This window comes from Delphinus delphis, chromosome 12 (assembly GCF_949987515.2).
Source record: "Delphinus delphis chromosome 12, mDelDel1.2, whole genome shotgun sequence".
NCBI lineage: Eukaryota > Metazoa > Chordata > Mammalia > Artiodactyla > Delphinidae > Delphinus > Delphinus delphis.
This window is the reverse complement of record NC_082694.2, coordinates 29,707,602-29,723,985: the sequence shown is the minus strand read 5'-3', so window position 1 is coordinate 29,723,985 and position 16,384 is coordinate 29,707,602. Positions and strand designations below refer to the sequence as shown.

At 46.6% G+C, this 16,384-nt stretch overlaps 1 protein-coding gene across 9 annotated transcripts in view; it reads left to right on the top strand.

The window, feature by feature from the left end:
* DYSF (dysferlin) overlaps positions 1 to 16,384 on the top strand; it is a 221,972-nt gene that overhangs the window by 199,529 nt on the left and 6,059 nt on the right. For all 9 annotated transcript variants that reach the window (XM_060026401.1, XM_060026399.1, XM_060026397.1 and 6 more), the window contains 5 exons: positions 21 to 109; positions 356 to 451; positions 858 to 999; positions 5,039 to 5,138; positions 15,102 to 15,280. In XM_060026401.1, coding sequence (XP_059882384.1) covers positions 21 to 109; positions 356 to 451; positions 858 to 999; positions 5,039 to 5,138; positions 15,102 to 15,280 — 606 coding nt within the window. The remainder of the gene's footprint in view (positions 1 to 20; positions 110 to 355; positions 452 to 857; positions 1,000 to 5,038; positions 5,139 to 15,101; positions 15,281 to 16,384) is intronic.

Genomic DNA, 16,384 nt, shown 5'->3' with positions numbered 1-16,384 from the left:
GGTCATGTCTCCCTCCCCAGGGGAAGCTGCAGATGTGGATCGACCTGTTTCCAAAGGCCCTGGGGCGGCCGGGACCTCCTTTCAACATCACCCCACGGAGAGCCAGAAGGTGACTTACCCCAGCCCAGGCTCAGAGCTGAGCAGGGTGGTGGACTGGTTGCTGCGGGTGGGAGCAGGTGGTGGCTCTCGGGCCAGGCTTTGGGCCACTCAGGCCTCAATCTTGTGCGGGCCTGGCCAAATGTCCAGCCGGGCAAGCAGCAGAGTCTTGGGTGAGCTGACTTCTCGGCTTCTCGGACAAGGACTGCCCACCCTTTGGTGGGAAATCCACGTGGATTTGAGTCATCCTTCTCTGCAGATTTTTCCTGCGTTGTATTATTTGGAACACCAAGGATGTGATCCTGGACGACCTCAGCATCACCGGGGAGAAGATGAGCGACATTTATGTGAAAGGGTAGGAAGTCACCCTCCTTCCCACCCGTCCTGACTCCACGGTGTCGCCTCTGCTCCCTCGGGGGTGGTGGTTGGTTGGGAAAGGGGGAACTCTGGGGTAGGGAAGGGGGAGAACAAGAAAGGAAGGACGGCCTTATGGGAGTGGTCTCTGCCTCTGGGGAGTCAACCCCCACCAGATTTCTTCTTCCACATGAATCTTTGCATTGAACTTACAAGGCTTGAGGATATCCCTCAAGGGAAAAGTGAGAACATTTTGAAATTTATGACACATTTGGTACATCAAATTATTTTTCCTTTATCGCTTACCGAGTTCAATGACCTTCTTAGTTCCTTGTTTGCTTACGTCGAGGCTGCGTATTGCGGTGGAGACCTTAACTAGCCGTGTTCTCTAAACTGTGTGTGTCTAGTTGGATGGTCGGCTTTGAAGAGCACAAGCAGAAGACAGACGTGCATTACCGGTCCCTGGGAGGCGAAGGCAACTTTAACTGGAGGTTCATCTTCCCTTTTGACTACCTGCCAGCTGAGCAAGTCTGCACTGTCTCCAAGAAGGTGGGTGTCATTCCTGTCCCCGGGGTGCTCATCCCAGGGCTGTCGAATAGCAGCCTGATCACTGTCAGCTGTGTCACTGTCATACTCCTGCCGCTGCCCTGCCATTGCTGGAGCCACCTCGGCTACCGCTGCGTAACAGCCACCACCATTGTCCCATCACTGCCGGCGTCACCACCACCACCACGTCCACCATGCCCACTCCTCCTACTTCTGCCATCATCGCCATCGTTAGCATTGCTGCCATCCCACAATCTCCCCCACGCCAGCGCTACAACCACTGTATGGAGCTAAGTCCAAATCCTAACAGACCAAGCCGCAGGGAGGGCCGTGGTCTCAGAGTGGGGAGAACATTGGTAGGGAAACCCAGCACGGTCATCAGAGAGCGGTGGGGCAGAACCCCTAGGGAGAGCGGCCCCAGAGGGCTGTCTGGCCTTCGGTTTGGGCTGTCTGGCCACCCGCTAGGATCGGGTGTTGCTTAGCCAAGTCCCTGCTGCTTCCCCCTTTCTCCCATTTCTGTGCCCGGGGCCTGTGGCCACTGTCCAGGCTAGTATCTCTCAGACCTGGGGAGGCCCGGTGCCTCAGCGTGGGGAAGGGGCAGCTCCAGAGACCTCAGCTCTTTGTGGGTTAGCATCTTCTAGTTGAGGCCTCCTCTGGGCCGTGAACTCTCTCCTCCTGAAATAGGCGGGTCCCAAGGCGGGTTGTGGCCCCGAGCCTGCCCTTAGGGAGCAGCCCCCAGAGCACAGTGAGGAGGGTGCCGTGGGCAGGCAGCTTCCGGAGGCGGAGGGCCCCTCTGTTGGAGCTTCTAACTACGGCGTCCCGCCTAGAATCAGTTCCGCCTGTACAAGATCTCCTGTTCCACAGGGTGAATACCTCTCTGGAGTTTGGGTCCTGCTGGTCCTGTTTCCTTCCAGAGGTGGCGCAGGGCTCCAAGGCAAAGCTTCTGCGACTCCTCTTTCTGTCCTGAACGGTTGTGTGGCTTAAAGAAGGGAAATATGTAATGGACCTCGGCTGCCTAGGTCCTCTTCATTGCATCCTTCCCCCATGACCCCTTCCTAACCCAACAGACAGAATCATCTGCACTTCAGAGAAACCAGAATGTTCCGCTGAACATTCTGAAACCATCAAACAAAAGAAAATATGGGTTAAATAAGGTTAAATGAATTCTTTCACCCAGGGATGCCTACCAGAAAGCAGAGTTTAGCAACAGCCCTGGATGCTGTGACGTCAAGGAAAGCCTGGCCTGTTTGTAGGTTTAATCCTGTTTGCCTTTGTTCAGCATGTTTGTCTATCAAAAGATGTTTCCATAACAAACCAAATGCTGCATTTGCTGGGGAGAGCTCCAAGTCAAAGAAACAGTGCCTGTCCTTGCTGTGGACGGAGGGAATGGGGAAGGGCGGCCAGGCCCTCCTTCAGGCCACCTCCCGTGCTCATCAAGCCCTACACGGGGTGAGGCGTGGCTGGGGAACCGAGGCTGAGAGATGCCGATCGGCCCAACACGGGAGGCGGGACCACCTCTCTGTTGTGACAGGTGGAGATGGGTGCAAGGAGTCGCAGGGAGCAGAGTCTTCTGTTCTTGCTACAAAGTAGGAAGAGAGAGAATCTCCTGGCACTGTGGCAGGTGATTTGAGACAAACGACAAAGGCGGGAAGCAGCCATTATTGAGTGAAGGAGACAAAGGGGGAGAGAAAGGCAGAGGGAGAGGGAGCTAACTGGTGGTACCCGGCAGTTCTGAGGGCCCAATGGGATTGCTGATTAAGAATTTGAGGGGGCTCCATTTTGGCAACAGTGGGGTTTCATCTCTGCCCTTTAGACACCAGCAAGGAAGCAGGGAGTTGAACTGACCCACAGTGGAGTTCCAGAGGAAGAGAGGGGGTGAGGGAACCGACCCATTGGCCCGATGGCCCGCAGGACTGGGCTGGCCTTGGGAGAAGGAGAAGGCTATGGGGGATGCTGAGCTGGGAGGAGTCAAGGAGGCTGGGAGTGGCCCGGAGTGGTGAGGGCTGAGGGAACGGGACTTCCCCCTGCCTGGTGCCAGGCTCCGGAGAGGGCGGCTGGAGGGGTGTGTGTGGCAGAGGTCAGAAGAGGAGGTTGAGAACAATCAAGGGGTTCTGAAGTCATCCAGGAACAGGAGGGAGGAACTGGCTTGACCGGAGACAGGGCCATCGGGTCCCTCTGGGAGAAAGGACGCTGGGAGGCAGGGGGAGCCGTGCCCACGGTGGGGCACCAATTAGCTGGTCTGGGCTAGGGGACTAAGCCTGGGGGCGGTTAGTGCAGCGGCACTGCACAGCCTCTTGGCTCCTTGGTCCTGCTGCAGAGCCAGCCCTCTGCCGAGGGGTTCAGCGCCTCTGGCAGGCAGGCCCTCCAGGGACCCCATTAACCAGACGAGACTGTTGTAAAGTACAAGGTCTCCTTTCATCCAGCGGCTTTGAACCACTGCTGGTTGCCCTGGCCGGCTCCCCACCTGGAGCCCAGCACACCCACCGGAGCGGGCCTGTGCGTCAGGCACCCACCCTGCAAATAAACAGCTAGTAAAAGGGCCCAGACTGGGAACGTAATGAGTGCCTGGGACCTGGGGGGCCATCCCCAGGCTGGAGCCCCAGCCCAGCTGCTCCCACCAGGGGCTGTTTGAACCTCTGGCTCATTACTGAGCCCATAAACCGGGCCGGCCAGAGGCACGGAGGATGCTGGCGTCCTGTACAGGCAGGCCTGCAGAGCTGGCCATAAAAGCCCCGCCAGAGGAGGGAGGCACCTGCAGGAGGGCTGGGGCCTGGAAAAGGGGGAGGCGCCAGATGGGGGCTGGGGGCGAGGGGCCAGGTGGGGACCTGAGCCCCTTCACCAGCCCAGGCAGCAGTGCAGGCTACAGCCAACGGCTTCACAAGGTGATCATTCCTCGGGGGCACCGGCCACGGCCTTTGGTCACAGGACCTCTGTGGGGTCCGTGTGATCTGAAGGGGCCACCAAGGCTGTGTACACAGGGCACCTGGGCCCAGACAAACTCTGTGTGGTCAGCAGTACTCCCTGACTCCCGTGGAGTCTGTCCCCCTGAGACTGGGTCCAGGTCCCTGCTGTGACCTGGCACCCACCATCTGCGGGATCGTCAGTGGGTCCTTGCCACCCACGCAGGTAAAGCTACAGTGAGAGGACAGAGAATAGGTGTGAGTGGGAAAGCCCCAGGGACGGTCCTTTGGGTTGAATGTGACTGGACCCAGGGGTGGATCCAGGCCTCAGCGTGCCAGTCCCCAGCCCTCAGCTGCTCCACGAGGCCTTGGTGGAGAGAAGCCCAAGACAGTGCAGTTTCAGGCTGACTGGTCTGAGGAAGCGGGGAGGGGACAGCAGTGGGCTGGTGAACTTCCCAGCACCGGGAGCTTTCGGTGTGCCCCAGGGCAAGCTCTTGGAGGTGAAGGTGGGGTGGGCTGGGGACACTGCCCCCAGTGCCAGATCCTTACAGTGGTGTGTCGGGGGGTCCCCCCTGACACCCAGGTTCCCAGCCAGCCCACCTTGTCCCCAAGATCGCAGGGGCAGGATTAAGAGACTCTTGAACCTGACTGACTGGGTTGGAATCCAGCTTGCCACTTCCCAGCTGGGTGACTTGGATAAATTACTCGCTCTGGTTTCCTCAAGATAGTATCTCCTCATAGGTCGTTGGAAGCATAAATGATTTCATAGTGGGAAAAGGCTGACGCCTAAGAAGTGCATATTAATGTTGTTTTTATTACCTGTCAGACTTTGGGCAAATTCTTAACTTCTCAAAGCCTTTGTTATGTCATCTGTAAAACGGCAATGAGAACCTTGACTCATGGAATTGCGAGGATTAAAGGAGCTACCTTATGTCAAGTGAGCCTGCGTGGTCCCCTCCTGGGCCCTTGAACACTGCCCTCTGGGGTCTCAACAGTCTTCCTGCTAGGATCTGACTCTGGCAAGTCCCTAAGGGACGTCCCCCTCCACTGCCTCCTCCAGGCAGCCTTCCAGGCTAGAAGGGACCACTGCTCCTCTCTAATCCTGCTCTCCTGCTTCCTCCTCTGCTTCTCCTCTGGGCCAGGATGCTTTCTGGAGGCTGGACAAGACAGAGAGCAAGATCCCTGCCCGAGCGGTATTCCAGATCTGGGACAACGACAAGTTCTCCTTTGATGACTTTCTGGGTAAGCACCATTTCCGGTCAGCGCCATCTTGCCTGTCGGGGCTGCCCCAGAACCCCTCTCTCAGGCCTTGTGGGAAGGCTGGCAGGAGGATCAGGGAGCTCAGGGTCACTGGTCCCTGGTGCTGAGTGAGGTCGGTGACACAGGGTAGTGCCAGGGTGATCAGGGTGGCCAGCAGGGTGGCCTGCCAGCCGAGGTGGCATTGAACGCTGGGCCGTGTTGGTTGGTAGGACCCAGGTAAGGAAGAGAGGGGAGCGCAGGGTGAAGGCAGTGCAAGCAGGAGCTCCGTCACTGGCTGTCTGGCCTTTCACGTGACAGGATCCCTGCCTCCTCAGTCTAGTGAGTGAGTGGCTCAAGGCTCTCTTCGCCCTTGTGCCCCAGAGACTGAGCAAATGAACACACCTGGGGCCAGGACTCTGCTGGGGGAAAGTGTGCTGCAACCCTGACTGTGGAACAGGGAGCGCTGGCTTGGAGGACGAGGTGGAGATGGTGCCTTCACAGGGTGAGGTGTGGGGCCTGCTGGCTGGACTGTAAGGAGCCGCCCCATCACAGCTATAAAAGTTCACTGGGAAAATGTGGCCTATCCCTACGATAGGATGTTATTCAGCCACAAGAAGAAATGAGATCATGCTACACCATGGGTGAACCTTGAAAACACACCAAGTGAAAGAAGCCAGACGCAAAAGTACAAATATCGTATGATTCCTTTACATGAAATGTCCGCAATACGTAATCCACAGAGGCAGAAAGTGGTTGCCGGGGATTGGAAGGAGAGGAGGTTGGGGACCGGCTGCTCGTGGGTCTGGCGTTTTTTTAGGGGTGATGAAAATATTCTGGAATTAGATAGTGCTGGTGGTCTCACAACGCTGTGAATATACTAAAAGCCACTGAGTTGTACACTTTACAATGGTTAAAATGGTGCATTTTGTTATGTGAATTTCACCTCAGTAAAGAAATAGTGAACCTGTGAGAAAGGCGGTCCAGGAAGTCACGAGTCCTGTGTTGCAGTTCTGCTCTGCCACCTGGGGGCAGGGCGGGCTTGGACGAATCACTGGAGCCCTCCCTGTGTGGCCAGTGATTGCAGAAGTCACCGAGCTCTTGGGCCCCTGCAGAGGATGCTCTGAGGAGCAGCCCCAGTAGGAATGGGGAGGAGGGCTGCCTGCCCGTTGGGCTGCTCTTCACCCCACTTCCCCCTGACCCCGAGCCTGGTCCCCTGAACTTGGAGGACTGGCAGCTGCTCCACAACTTCACTGTAAAAGATTCAGGGTGTCAAAATCATAGCACTAAGTTGGATTTTTGTTCTCTTACTTATTATTCTGGAATACATAATTCCTGTGGCAAAATTAGAAACCGGAGATAAGCAATGCCTCCCCTTCCTATTTTATTATAATCTCACCACCCAGAGATAACCTTCACTAATATAACTAAGATAACCTTCACTTTGGCGTGTATTATTATTTTGGCATGTATCTTATACAAGCAAACACATATGTGTTATATGTGTATTTTATACATATATATACACATGCATATATGGCATATAGATAGCAAAATTGGTTTATGTTACACATACTGTCTTAGATCTTGATTTTGGGGAAAGCAATATATTAAAAACATTCTTTCTGTCAGGGGTTATCCATCTGCATTGTATCTGCATCATGGTGCTTAATGTCCTGCCTGATGTCCCATCGGACCCTCATTAGTCCCCCCCTAGGTGTGTACTCGGCTCATCTCTAGGATTTCCTGCATGAGTGACAGCCTAGGCTTACATTTTTGGACCCTTTGTGCGTATCTTTCCTGAACTCTAAGAAGCAGATTTTTAGAGTCTTTGTACATTTTAGTGGTTTTTGAAACATTTTGTTCAGTAGCCCTCTAGAAAGATTTTACATTTTTATATTCTCACCTGTGCCCTGTTTGCCTTAAGGGCACCATTTTTCCTAAACTTTTGCTGCCAGTGTTATCTTTTTTTTAAAAAAATTGCCAATGTAGTACCTCATTTTTATCTTTCTTTGCATTTCTTCATTACTTGTAAGGTACAACTTTAAAAATATGTTGTTATCCATATTGTTGATGGGATTTTCTTTTTCATGGTTTTGGGATGGTCCTCTTTTATTGTTGATTTTCAGAGCTTTTTATATAGTAAGGACACATTACAAATAATTTCTCCATTTTTCAATTGCTTTTCACATTTTTATGGAATTTTTTTTTGCTTACAGACTAAATAATTTTTTTAGCATCAGTCTGTCAATCTTGCCTTTATGAGGTGAGGCTTTAGAAAATCAATTTTAAAAAGACAAACAAAAAATTGCATTTTATTGAATGAGAAAACAGTGTCCAAAATAAAATTAAACAGGATCATCTTTTGTTTTTAAAAATAAAACTGCTACTTTTTAACTCCATAGATTTCTTTTTTTTTAATTGGATGTTTGTATATATTGTGAAGTGATAGCCAAAATAAGTTACGTAGTTAACAATGTTTTTTTCTTGTGAAGAGAAATTTTAAGATCTACTCTTTTAGCAACTTACAGTATTATTCAGAGATTTCTTTTTCCCCCTTCATAATGTATTTTCTAATTACATATTTTACTTCTTTTGAGTACTTATTACTTTTATTTTAAAAATGATAGTTAAGATCTGTAATTTTGCCATCAGGAAATAATCCTATGTTTCCTTACAGTCTTTTGTAGATATAGTATATATAGTTTAATATCCTGATTTTTACTTAATATTATCTTGGGATCATGTTTAAAATGGGAAATAAACATTCATCTGTAGTTGAGGGATGGAGAGATGTGTAGATGGGTGGATAGATAGATGAATGCTGATAGAGTTGAACAAATGCTGGATAGAATAATGGCCTGATTAATGGATAGATACAGTGCTCAGCAAATGGTAGCTCTAGAGGGATGTAGATAGTTAAGTCAAAGCAGATAGATGTATGGAAGGATAAATGGATGAATGGAAAAAAAGAAAGCTAGAAAAATAGATCCAGTCAATGAATACTTGCAGTAACTGAGCATTCCACACTGAAAAAAACCTAATCTCCTTTGTATGGTATTCAAGAATTGTTACCGAGTCCAGGCTTGCTCTGCTCACTGCACGACAGGCCAAAGAATTGAAGACGAGGTGTTGAGACAAGGAATACGACTTTATTTGGAAAGCCGGCTGACCAAGAAGATGACAGACTAAAGTCTCAAAATAACCATCTTATTGGGGTTTGGATGCCAGTTTCTTTTATAGCACAGAGAAGGGGAGGAGATGAGGAAGTAAAGTAAAAAGGCTATAAGTTTTGCAAATATCACCTGGAATGGCCAGCCTCCAGGAGGGGATGTGTTCATTTCTTCTTTCTTGTAGCCATCCACAGGTGGACGGTTCCGGATATTTACCTGAACAAAGGCACTTTGGTTTAACATTCAGGCAGAGGGGCAGGGTTCCCTGAGTATAGACAGTATGTATAGACATTATGCCATTATGTATAGACAGTATCCTTTTAGTGAACAAAAGCAGTGGAAAGCAAAGGTTAAAGTAAAAGAAACAGATACAACATATAGTCTGATTTGGCTCTTCCCTGTTACAATTCCCCACTGTCAATATCCATTCCACAATCTTGTGGAAGAAGGGGCGATGGCCGTTCTAACTGCTTCATCAGATGGATCTTTCTGGGAGTGTCCATCGGTGTCAGTGTTCCAAACATTGTTTCTTTTGTTCCTCTCTGGAAAGCGTCTCCTTTACACCTGTAGCCTTAAAAAATATTCACAGCTTAAAAGTTGAGAGTTATGATGTATTCAGTGGGAATTTTGAGGCCTTCAAGCTTGGGAGGGAGCACTTCAAGTTAAGGAATTTAGCGCTTTTCTATGTATGGGAAAATGCAAGAGTCTGGGCTCACTGAAATCACTCCCTTGATATGCACCTTAGCTATCTGGGGCCTGTATCCTGTATTCTCATATCCTGAGTTTCCTCAGGGTTCACCGGCTCACGTTGGAGGGCTGCAATCGCTAATGACTGATGTGGCAGGAAATATTCAATTTCTCAGATCCTCTCCTCTTGGTCGGGATTTTGACCAATATTTGGGAGACATTTCATGATCAACTTTTGTCCCACGGCGCTGGGAGGCTCATCCCAGATCAGGCAAAAATTCTTGGTGTGCCACTCCAAGTGCTAGTTTTGGGATTAGGCCCTATTGATAATTAAAGCTTCTCTGGATCCCCTATCTAATTATGATCCAGGAGACATTTTCCCTTGTTGCTTCTTCCCATACCTAGAATCACACTATTACAATTATTTTACGTTATAAATGTGATCTATTTCCTCAAGATGTTTAGCCATAAAAGTTTTGTTGGAAGCCTGGTTACACACTGGGTACTGTAAGAGACAACGGTCTTATAAAATAGACAGGATATAAGTAATGCAGCTAGTAACATTGACAAAGACAATGCAGGGAGACACAAAATACAAACTATTTGGCTTACAAAGGTGTAATTTACCAAATTACCGTGAGTCATAATTCGCTTAAGGCGAAGGTTTTCCTTACACCTGGAAAACACAGATTTAAAGCAGTCATTTTTCAGATAGAAACCATAAAAATTATAACCATATTCACCACTTTACTGAGTTCTATGTAACGAATCCTTCCTGCTAACAGCTTTATAAGCCATCAGGTTTCCCATTAGAATTCTTCAATTTCTTAGCCAGTCCAGCATTATGGCCTGAAAGCCAGAAACTTGTATTTATCCAAAGTCCTTCCTATGAATCTTCTTGAAGAGGAAGCATTTTTACAAAGGCATCATCAGAGTGAAACCATAACTGTCTATAATGACGAAAGACTTAAGAAGGCCCGTTTAAATCTGATTACAATGCAATTGACAAAGTAACTTGGTTAGTGCTGTGACGTGCAACATATTTAGATAATAACTAGAATTATGACGGATAACGTTTTACCAGCACACATCAGATTTTAGGAACTCCATATAATCTCTAGAATACCGGTATCATTTACCATACAGTATAACCTAAGAAGATCTATTACTTATTTGACACTCCCCATGTAATTCAACATACCAGTGAACCTAATTAGTTAATATCTCTCTTTGGGGTGTTTCAGGGGCCCTTTGAAGCATCCCAAAGTTAGCTAGAGTTCAAAGGAACTTCATTATAATTTTTTTTTTTTTTTGCGGTATGCGGACCTCTCACTGTTGTGGCCTCTCCCGTTGTGGAGTACAGGCTCCGGACGCGCAGGCTCAGCGGCCATGGCTCACGGGCCCAGCCGCTCTGCGGCATGTGGGATCTTCCCAGACCAGGGCACGAACCTGTGTCCCCTGCATCAGCAGGCAGACTCTCAACCACTGTGCCACCAGGGAAGCCCCTTCATTATAATTTGATTTGTGAAGTTTTGTCAAAAAAATATCAAAAGGGTTTAAACAGTCAGATAGGATCTCAGGTCACTGTGAAACAATAGTTATTCACTTAGCGGAAGTAACAGTAAAAGATTTCAAAGGCAAATACAGAACAGATCACTTAAAAGGTAGAAAAACTTAAAATCTGTTATCAGAGGCAGTTCAGAATCTTAAGAAACCTTGTCTTCTTAACAGAGAGAAAAGCCAAATTCAAATTTTTGACCAGCTTACTTTTAAAATTCATTTACTCAGTTAAACTTATTTTAAACTTAGTCAGTCCTGACCATCTACAAAACTCTTTTCTTGGGGTCCACTTTCCATAAACCGTCCATGACTTAACTCATTTTAGCACAATTCTAACTTTCAAGTTGTGGAATATCTGCAGAGATTAATAATTTTATTTTTTTAAATATATTTATTTGTGTTTATTTTTGGCTATGTTGGGTCTTCATTGCTGTGCGTGGGCTTTCTCTAGTTGCGGCGAGCAGGGTCTACTCTTCATTGTGGTGCATGGGCTTTACATTATCGTGGCTTCTCTTGTTGTGGAGCACAGGCCTCAGTAGTTGTGGCATGTGGACTCTAGAGCGGAGGCTCAGTAGTTGTGGTGCATGGGCTTAGTTGCTCCATGGCATGTGGGATCTTCCCAGGCCAGGGATCGAACCTGTGTCCCCTTCATTGGCAGGCGGATTCTTAACCACTGCACCACCAGGGAAGCTCTGGAGAGATTAATTTTAGATAAAGATAATTATTTTAAAAAGTGCACCTAAAGCTCTTATCTCATTTGCATTTTCTTTCCTTAAAAGTTTCTTTACATCAAGTTACTTTCCTTGCTGATAAACTTGCAACAGATATAACAAGATTTTATTTAGCTTATATTAAACCTAGGCATAATGAAAGTATTATACTTAATGCTGATGACTCTAATGACATGTCTATATTAATTAGATCAACAAACAAACATTAATACTGAATATTTCTCAGTGCACATGAACCTGAAATTCATTTAGCTTAATTTTTCTTGTATTTAGAATTGTTTGGTTTGTAAGAACTTACTCTTCTTTAAGCCAATTAAATAGAGCTCATCCGCAAATCAACCCCAGCAATGTTATCCAAAGACAAAGACACATACAAGGACACAAACAAACAGAGACACCATAGTTCTCATTTCAAAATTTCAGCCCTGAGTCACGTACAGCAACATAAAACCCATCAGTTTACAAAAAGAGGTTGGATTAAATTTAGGTTTCTGGCAGATGGAACAAATCAAGTTCACTTGTCTAGATGGCTGAATTTTTACAGAAAAAACACTTAGTTTTTTAATTTATCCTTGACAAGTCAATTTCTAAATTACTTTGCCCTTTTCTCAAAGTTTGCATTTCAAAAAGATGGCAGAGATGAGCGTTCCTGAGAAGACCAGATAGGACACTCACATCTCAAAGATACAGTCAAGTTTTTCCTAGGATGCCTTTGTTTCCCCTTTGTTTAACATTTACAAGCCTCTTAAGATAAATAGGGAAGGTAGTCAATCAACTTGTTCTCCACTGTCTAAGTTATCTGGGGCTCCTGTGGGGAAATTAGAATCGGATGCCTCAAGTCCAGGGGAGTCCCCTGGCCTCTTACAGGATGTCAGCACAAGGGAAACTGCCCTGCTGTAGAAGTGGCCCCTGGTCCAAATTGGGTGTCCTGTTGGGTCTTAGATGGTGATACTAAACCAGGTCCCTGTGCCTTGGGGGTTATCATAGAAGCTTCTATTTGATCCCCATGGGTAGGGGAAACAGGAGGCGGTGAATATGTTGGCGGCATGTGGGGGGGGAGCAGTTGGAGAAACTGCTGGTGCAGCCTGCTCTTTTGCAAAACACTTCTAACTGCGAGATCATATAATGATTGAGTGAGCCATTCAGGGACCATCATTCTTCTGATCCTAACATATATTGGGTCCACACCCTATTACAATAGTGTATCATGTCTTTCTTAGTCATAGGCTCATGGCTATGTTTTGCCCATTTATCTAATATACACCCCAAAGGGCTCTCCTTCAGGATAGATGGAGTATTTCCATTTTTTATAAGTTTGATAACACCAAAACACAAAAGACACAAACAAATTCCAACACAAAAGGCCCAAACAAATTCTAACATCGGTGCACACAAAACCAAGACCAAAACCAATGAACCAGTTCCTAAATCAGGTAGACTTAACCTGCAAAACCAACAAACTAGTTCCCAAATCGGGTAGACTTACCCTACAAAACCAACGAACTGGCTCCAAATCAGGTAGAGTCCAACAACAATTTCCCCCTCCAGTAGGGTACCCCAATCAAACAAATTGGCTTATCCTGTAAAGGAAAAGCCCAAAGTGAGAGGGAAATATGTTGCCAGTGTGCACGCTGGAGCAACTTACCATACAAAGTCGAGTTCATCGACTCGCAACACAAAAGGATACACAAAAGCAAAACAAGACCAAGACCAAAACAAATGAACTGGTTACTGAATTGGGTAGACTAACCGTACAAAATTGAGTCTGTGGACTCGTAGAAGTTGGTATTTTCCTTGCTTCAACTGCCAAGCGCTGCAGTAGCTGGCACCGCTTGAGGGAAGTTTGAAGGGAAGATCCTCAGGACAAATGGTCCTGGCATCTGCTAGGCCTTGCCACAATGTTCCCTGACCGGGGCTGTCTAGCCAAAAAACGGCAAGCCTCCTGGCTGGCTTGCCAAATTTGTTACCGAGTCCAAGCTCACCCTGCTTGCCACACGACAGGCCAATGAATCAGAGATGAGGTGTTGAGGCAAGGAATACGACTTTATTCGGAAAGCTGGCAGACTGAGAAGATTGCAGACTAATGTCTCAAAATAACCATCTTATTGGGGTTTGGATGCCAGTTTCTTTTATAGCACAAAGAGGCGGAGGAGATGAGGAAGTAAAGTAAAAAGGCCATAAGGTTTGCAAACATCACCTGGAATAGCCAGCCTCGGGGAGGGGATGTGTTAATTTCTTCTTTCTTATAGCCATCCACAGATGGACAGGTTCTGGATGTTTCCCTGAAAAAGGCGCCTTGGTTCAACATTCAGGCAGAGGGGCAGGGTTCCCCAAGGCAGGCCATTCTGTATAGACAGTATCCTTTTAGTGAACAAAAGCAGTGGAAAGAAAAGGTTAAAGTAAGAGAAACAGATCCAACATGTGGTCAGATTTGGCTCTTCCCTGTTACAGAATTTCTTCAATTTGGCCTTGGAAAATATTTTTTAGATTTACCTCTCTCACTTAATCCCTTCAGTAACCTATGCTCCAATCCCATTGACTTCGTGTTGTTGGAATTGGATTAGGTGAAACCTCATGAAATTGCTGTTTTTATACGTCAAATATAGTTGAATACCAGAATTTTCATATGGCTCAACCCAGTAGATGGGACTATTCTTGGAGAAGATGGATAAAATAGCTGAGTAGATGAAGCAGTATAGAAAGATAGCTCCTTGGATAACTAGGTGGGCAGATGAAAAAATTGGTGGATGAACCACAATGAGATAACACTTATACCTATAAAAAAGCTAAAGCAAAAACAAAAAATGGAAAATAACAAGTGTTGGAGAGGATGTGGAGAAATTGGAACACTTGTACATTGGTGGTATGCATGTAAAATGGCGCAGCTGCTTGGGAAAAAGTTTGGCAGTTCCTCAAAAAGCTAAACATATGACCTAGCAATTTCACTTCTAGTTATGTACCCAAAAGAATTAAAAACTGGGACTAAGACATCTGCACACCAGTGTTCAGAGCAGCATCATTCACAAGAGTCAAAAGGTGGAAACAATCCAAGTGTCCATCAACAGATGAATGGATAAACAAAATGTGGTATATACATACCATGGAATATTATTCAGCCATAAAAAGTATGAAGTACTGATACATGCTACAACATGGATGAATCTGGAAAACTAAATTTGCCAAGTGAAATAAGCCAGATACAAAAGGATAAATTTTTATGATCCCACTTATATGAAGTGTCTAGAATAGGCTTTTTCATAGAGACAGAAAGTAGATTTAGAGGTTAGCGGGGCTGAGAGGAGAGGGGAATGGGGAGTTATTACTTAATGGATACAGAGTTGCTGTTTGGGGGGAATGAAAAAGTTATGGAAATAGGTAGTGCTGATGGTTGCAAAATGTTGTGAACGTAATTCATGCCACTGAAGTATACATCTGAACATGGTTAAAATAACAAATTTTATCTTATCTATAAATATTTTACTGCACTAAAAACAGTTTAAAAAGTTGATGGTTGATGGATGTAGACGATGGGTGAATGAGTGAATTTGTGCATAGTAAGATGAACAGTTGAGCAGGTGGGAAGTTCTGTTAAGGGTGAATCAGTCAGGGCACAGTAGCAGGCATATGCGTGCATGAATAGATGGATGGGAAGCTGCTGTACAGATGGAATGAGAGGCAGTGGGTGGGGAGTGGAGTTTGAGCCATGGGGCTAAGACCATGGATAGAAGCTGAGGAGGCTGAACTTGCCCAGCCCCAGGGTGGTCCTAGGCTGGCAGTGACTGAGAAAGCGTGGGCCAAAGCACCCTCCTCTGCCACAGGCTCTCTGCAGCTGGACCTCAACCGCATGCCCAAGCCTGCCAAGACCGCTGAGAAGTGTTCCTTGGACCAGCTGGATGACACTTTCCACCCGGAGTGGTTTGTGTCCCTTTTTGAACAGAAAACAGTGAAGGGCTGGTGGCCCTGTGTGGCGGACGAGGGTGAGAAGAAGATACTGGCGGTAAGTCTGTTCCCTCTGGTTGGTGGAAGTGACACGTCCATAGAAATCGCTGAGCACAGACGTGTTCCTCTCCCTCTATCCTGCCCTCCCTGTCTGTTTCCCAAGACACTGTCCCTCTTCCCTGCCAGTTCCCCGCCTTCGTCTCCTCGAGGCTCGTATCCCAGGAAAGCCCATCTAAATCTAAAGATGCCCTAATCTCCCGTGGACGCTGTTTAATTTGTACTTGCTCCTTGGCCTTCACAGTGATCTGTGTCCTGGGTTCCCCTCTGGCTGGGCTTCCTGTGGAGGACAGGGGTCATGCCACTCCCATTTGAGCAGAACCCTATAAGGGACCGTCCTTGTCCTCTTCTCCCTGCCCAGAGGTCTGCCCAGGCGTGTGACTGGGGACCATGGAGAATCATCCTTCCTCTGCAGAGGAAGTAAATGAGTTTACTGTCCTTCCTTGGTATCAGCAGAGGGTTGGTTCCAGGAGCCCGTGTGGACACCAAATCCATGGGTGCTCAAGTCTCATAGTCCACCTTCTGTGTTTGGTTTAATCTACAGATCTGAAACCTGCAAATGAGGGCCAACTGTATATTTATTGAAAAAATCTGTGTATAAGTGGACCTGTGCAGTTAAAACCCGTGTTGTTCAAGGGTCAACTGTACTTAGAAATGGCAGAGAGCCAGCCAATCCCTAAAGTGGCCCTTGAAATAAAATATCCGTGTTGTATAACAAATTATAACAATTAATAAGAAATACTAACATCTCAAAAGAAAAATGAGCAAAAGGCCTACATAGATAATACATAAAGCAGTACAGTGGCCATTACATATTTAAGAAGGTTCATTTCCCCTAGTAATTACATAAAGGAATGCTTTAAAATGTGAAAACATTTTTTATGTATTATATTAGGATTTTTAAAAAATAGAAACACTTATTGCTAGTGAGGATGCAGAGAGACAGCCCTCTCATTTACCTCTGTTGGGCAGGCTAATGATTTTTACCATTTGGGGAAACAATATAGTAATATATAGCCAGAGACTTAACAATATTTATGCCCTTGAAACTTTTCATCCCACTTCTAAAATCTCTCCTAAAGAAATAACCCCATAAAATTAAAAA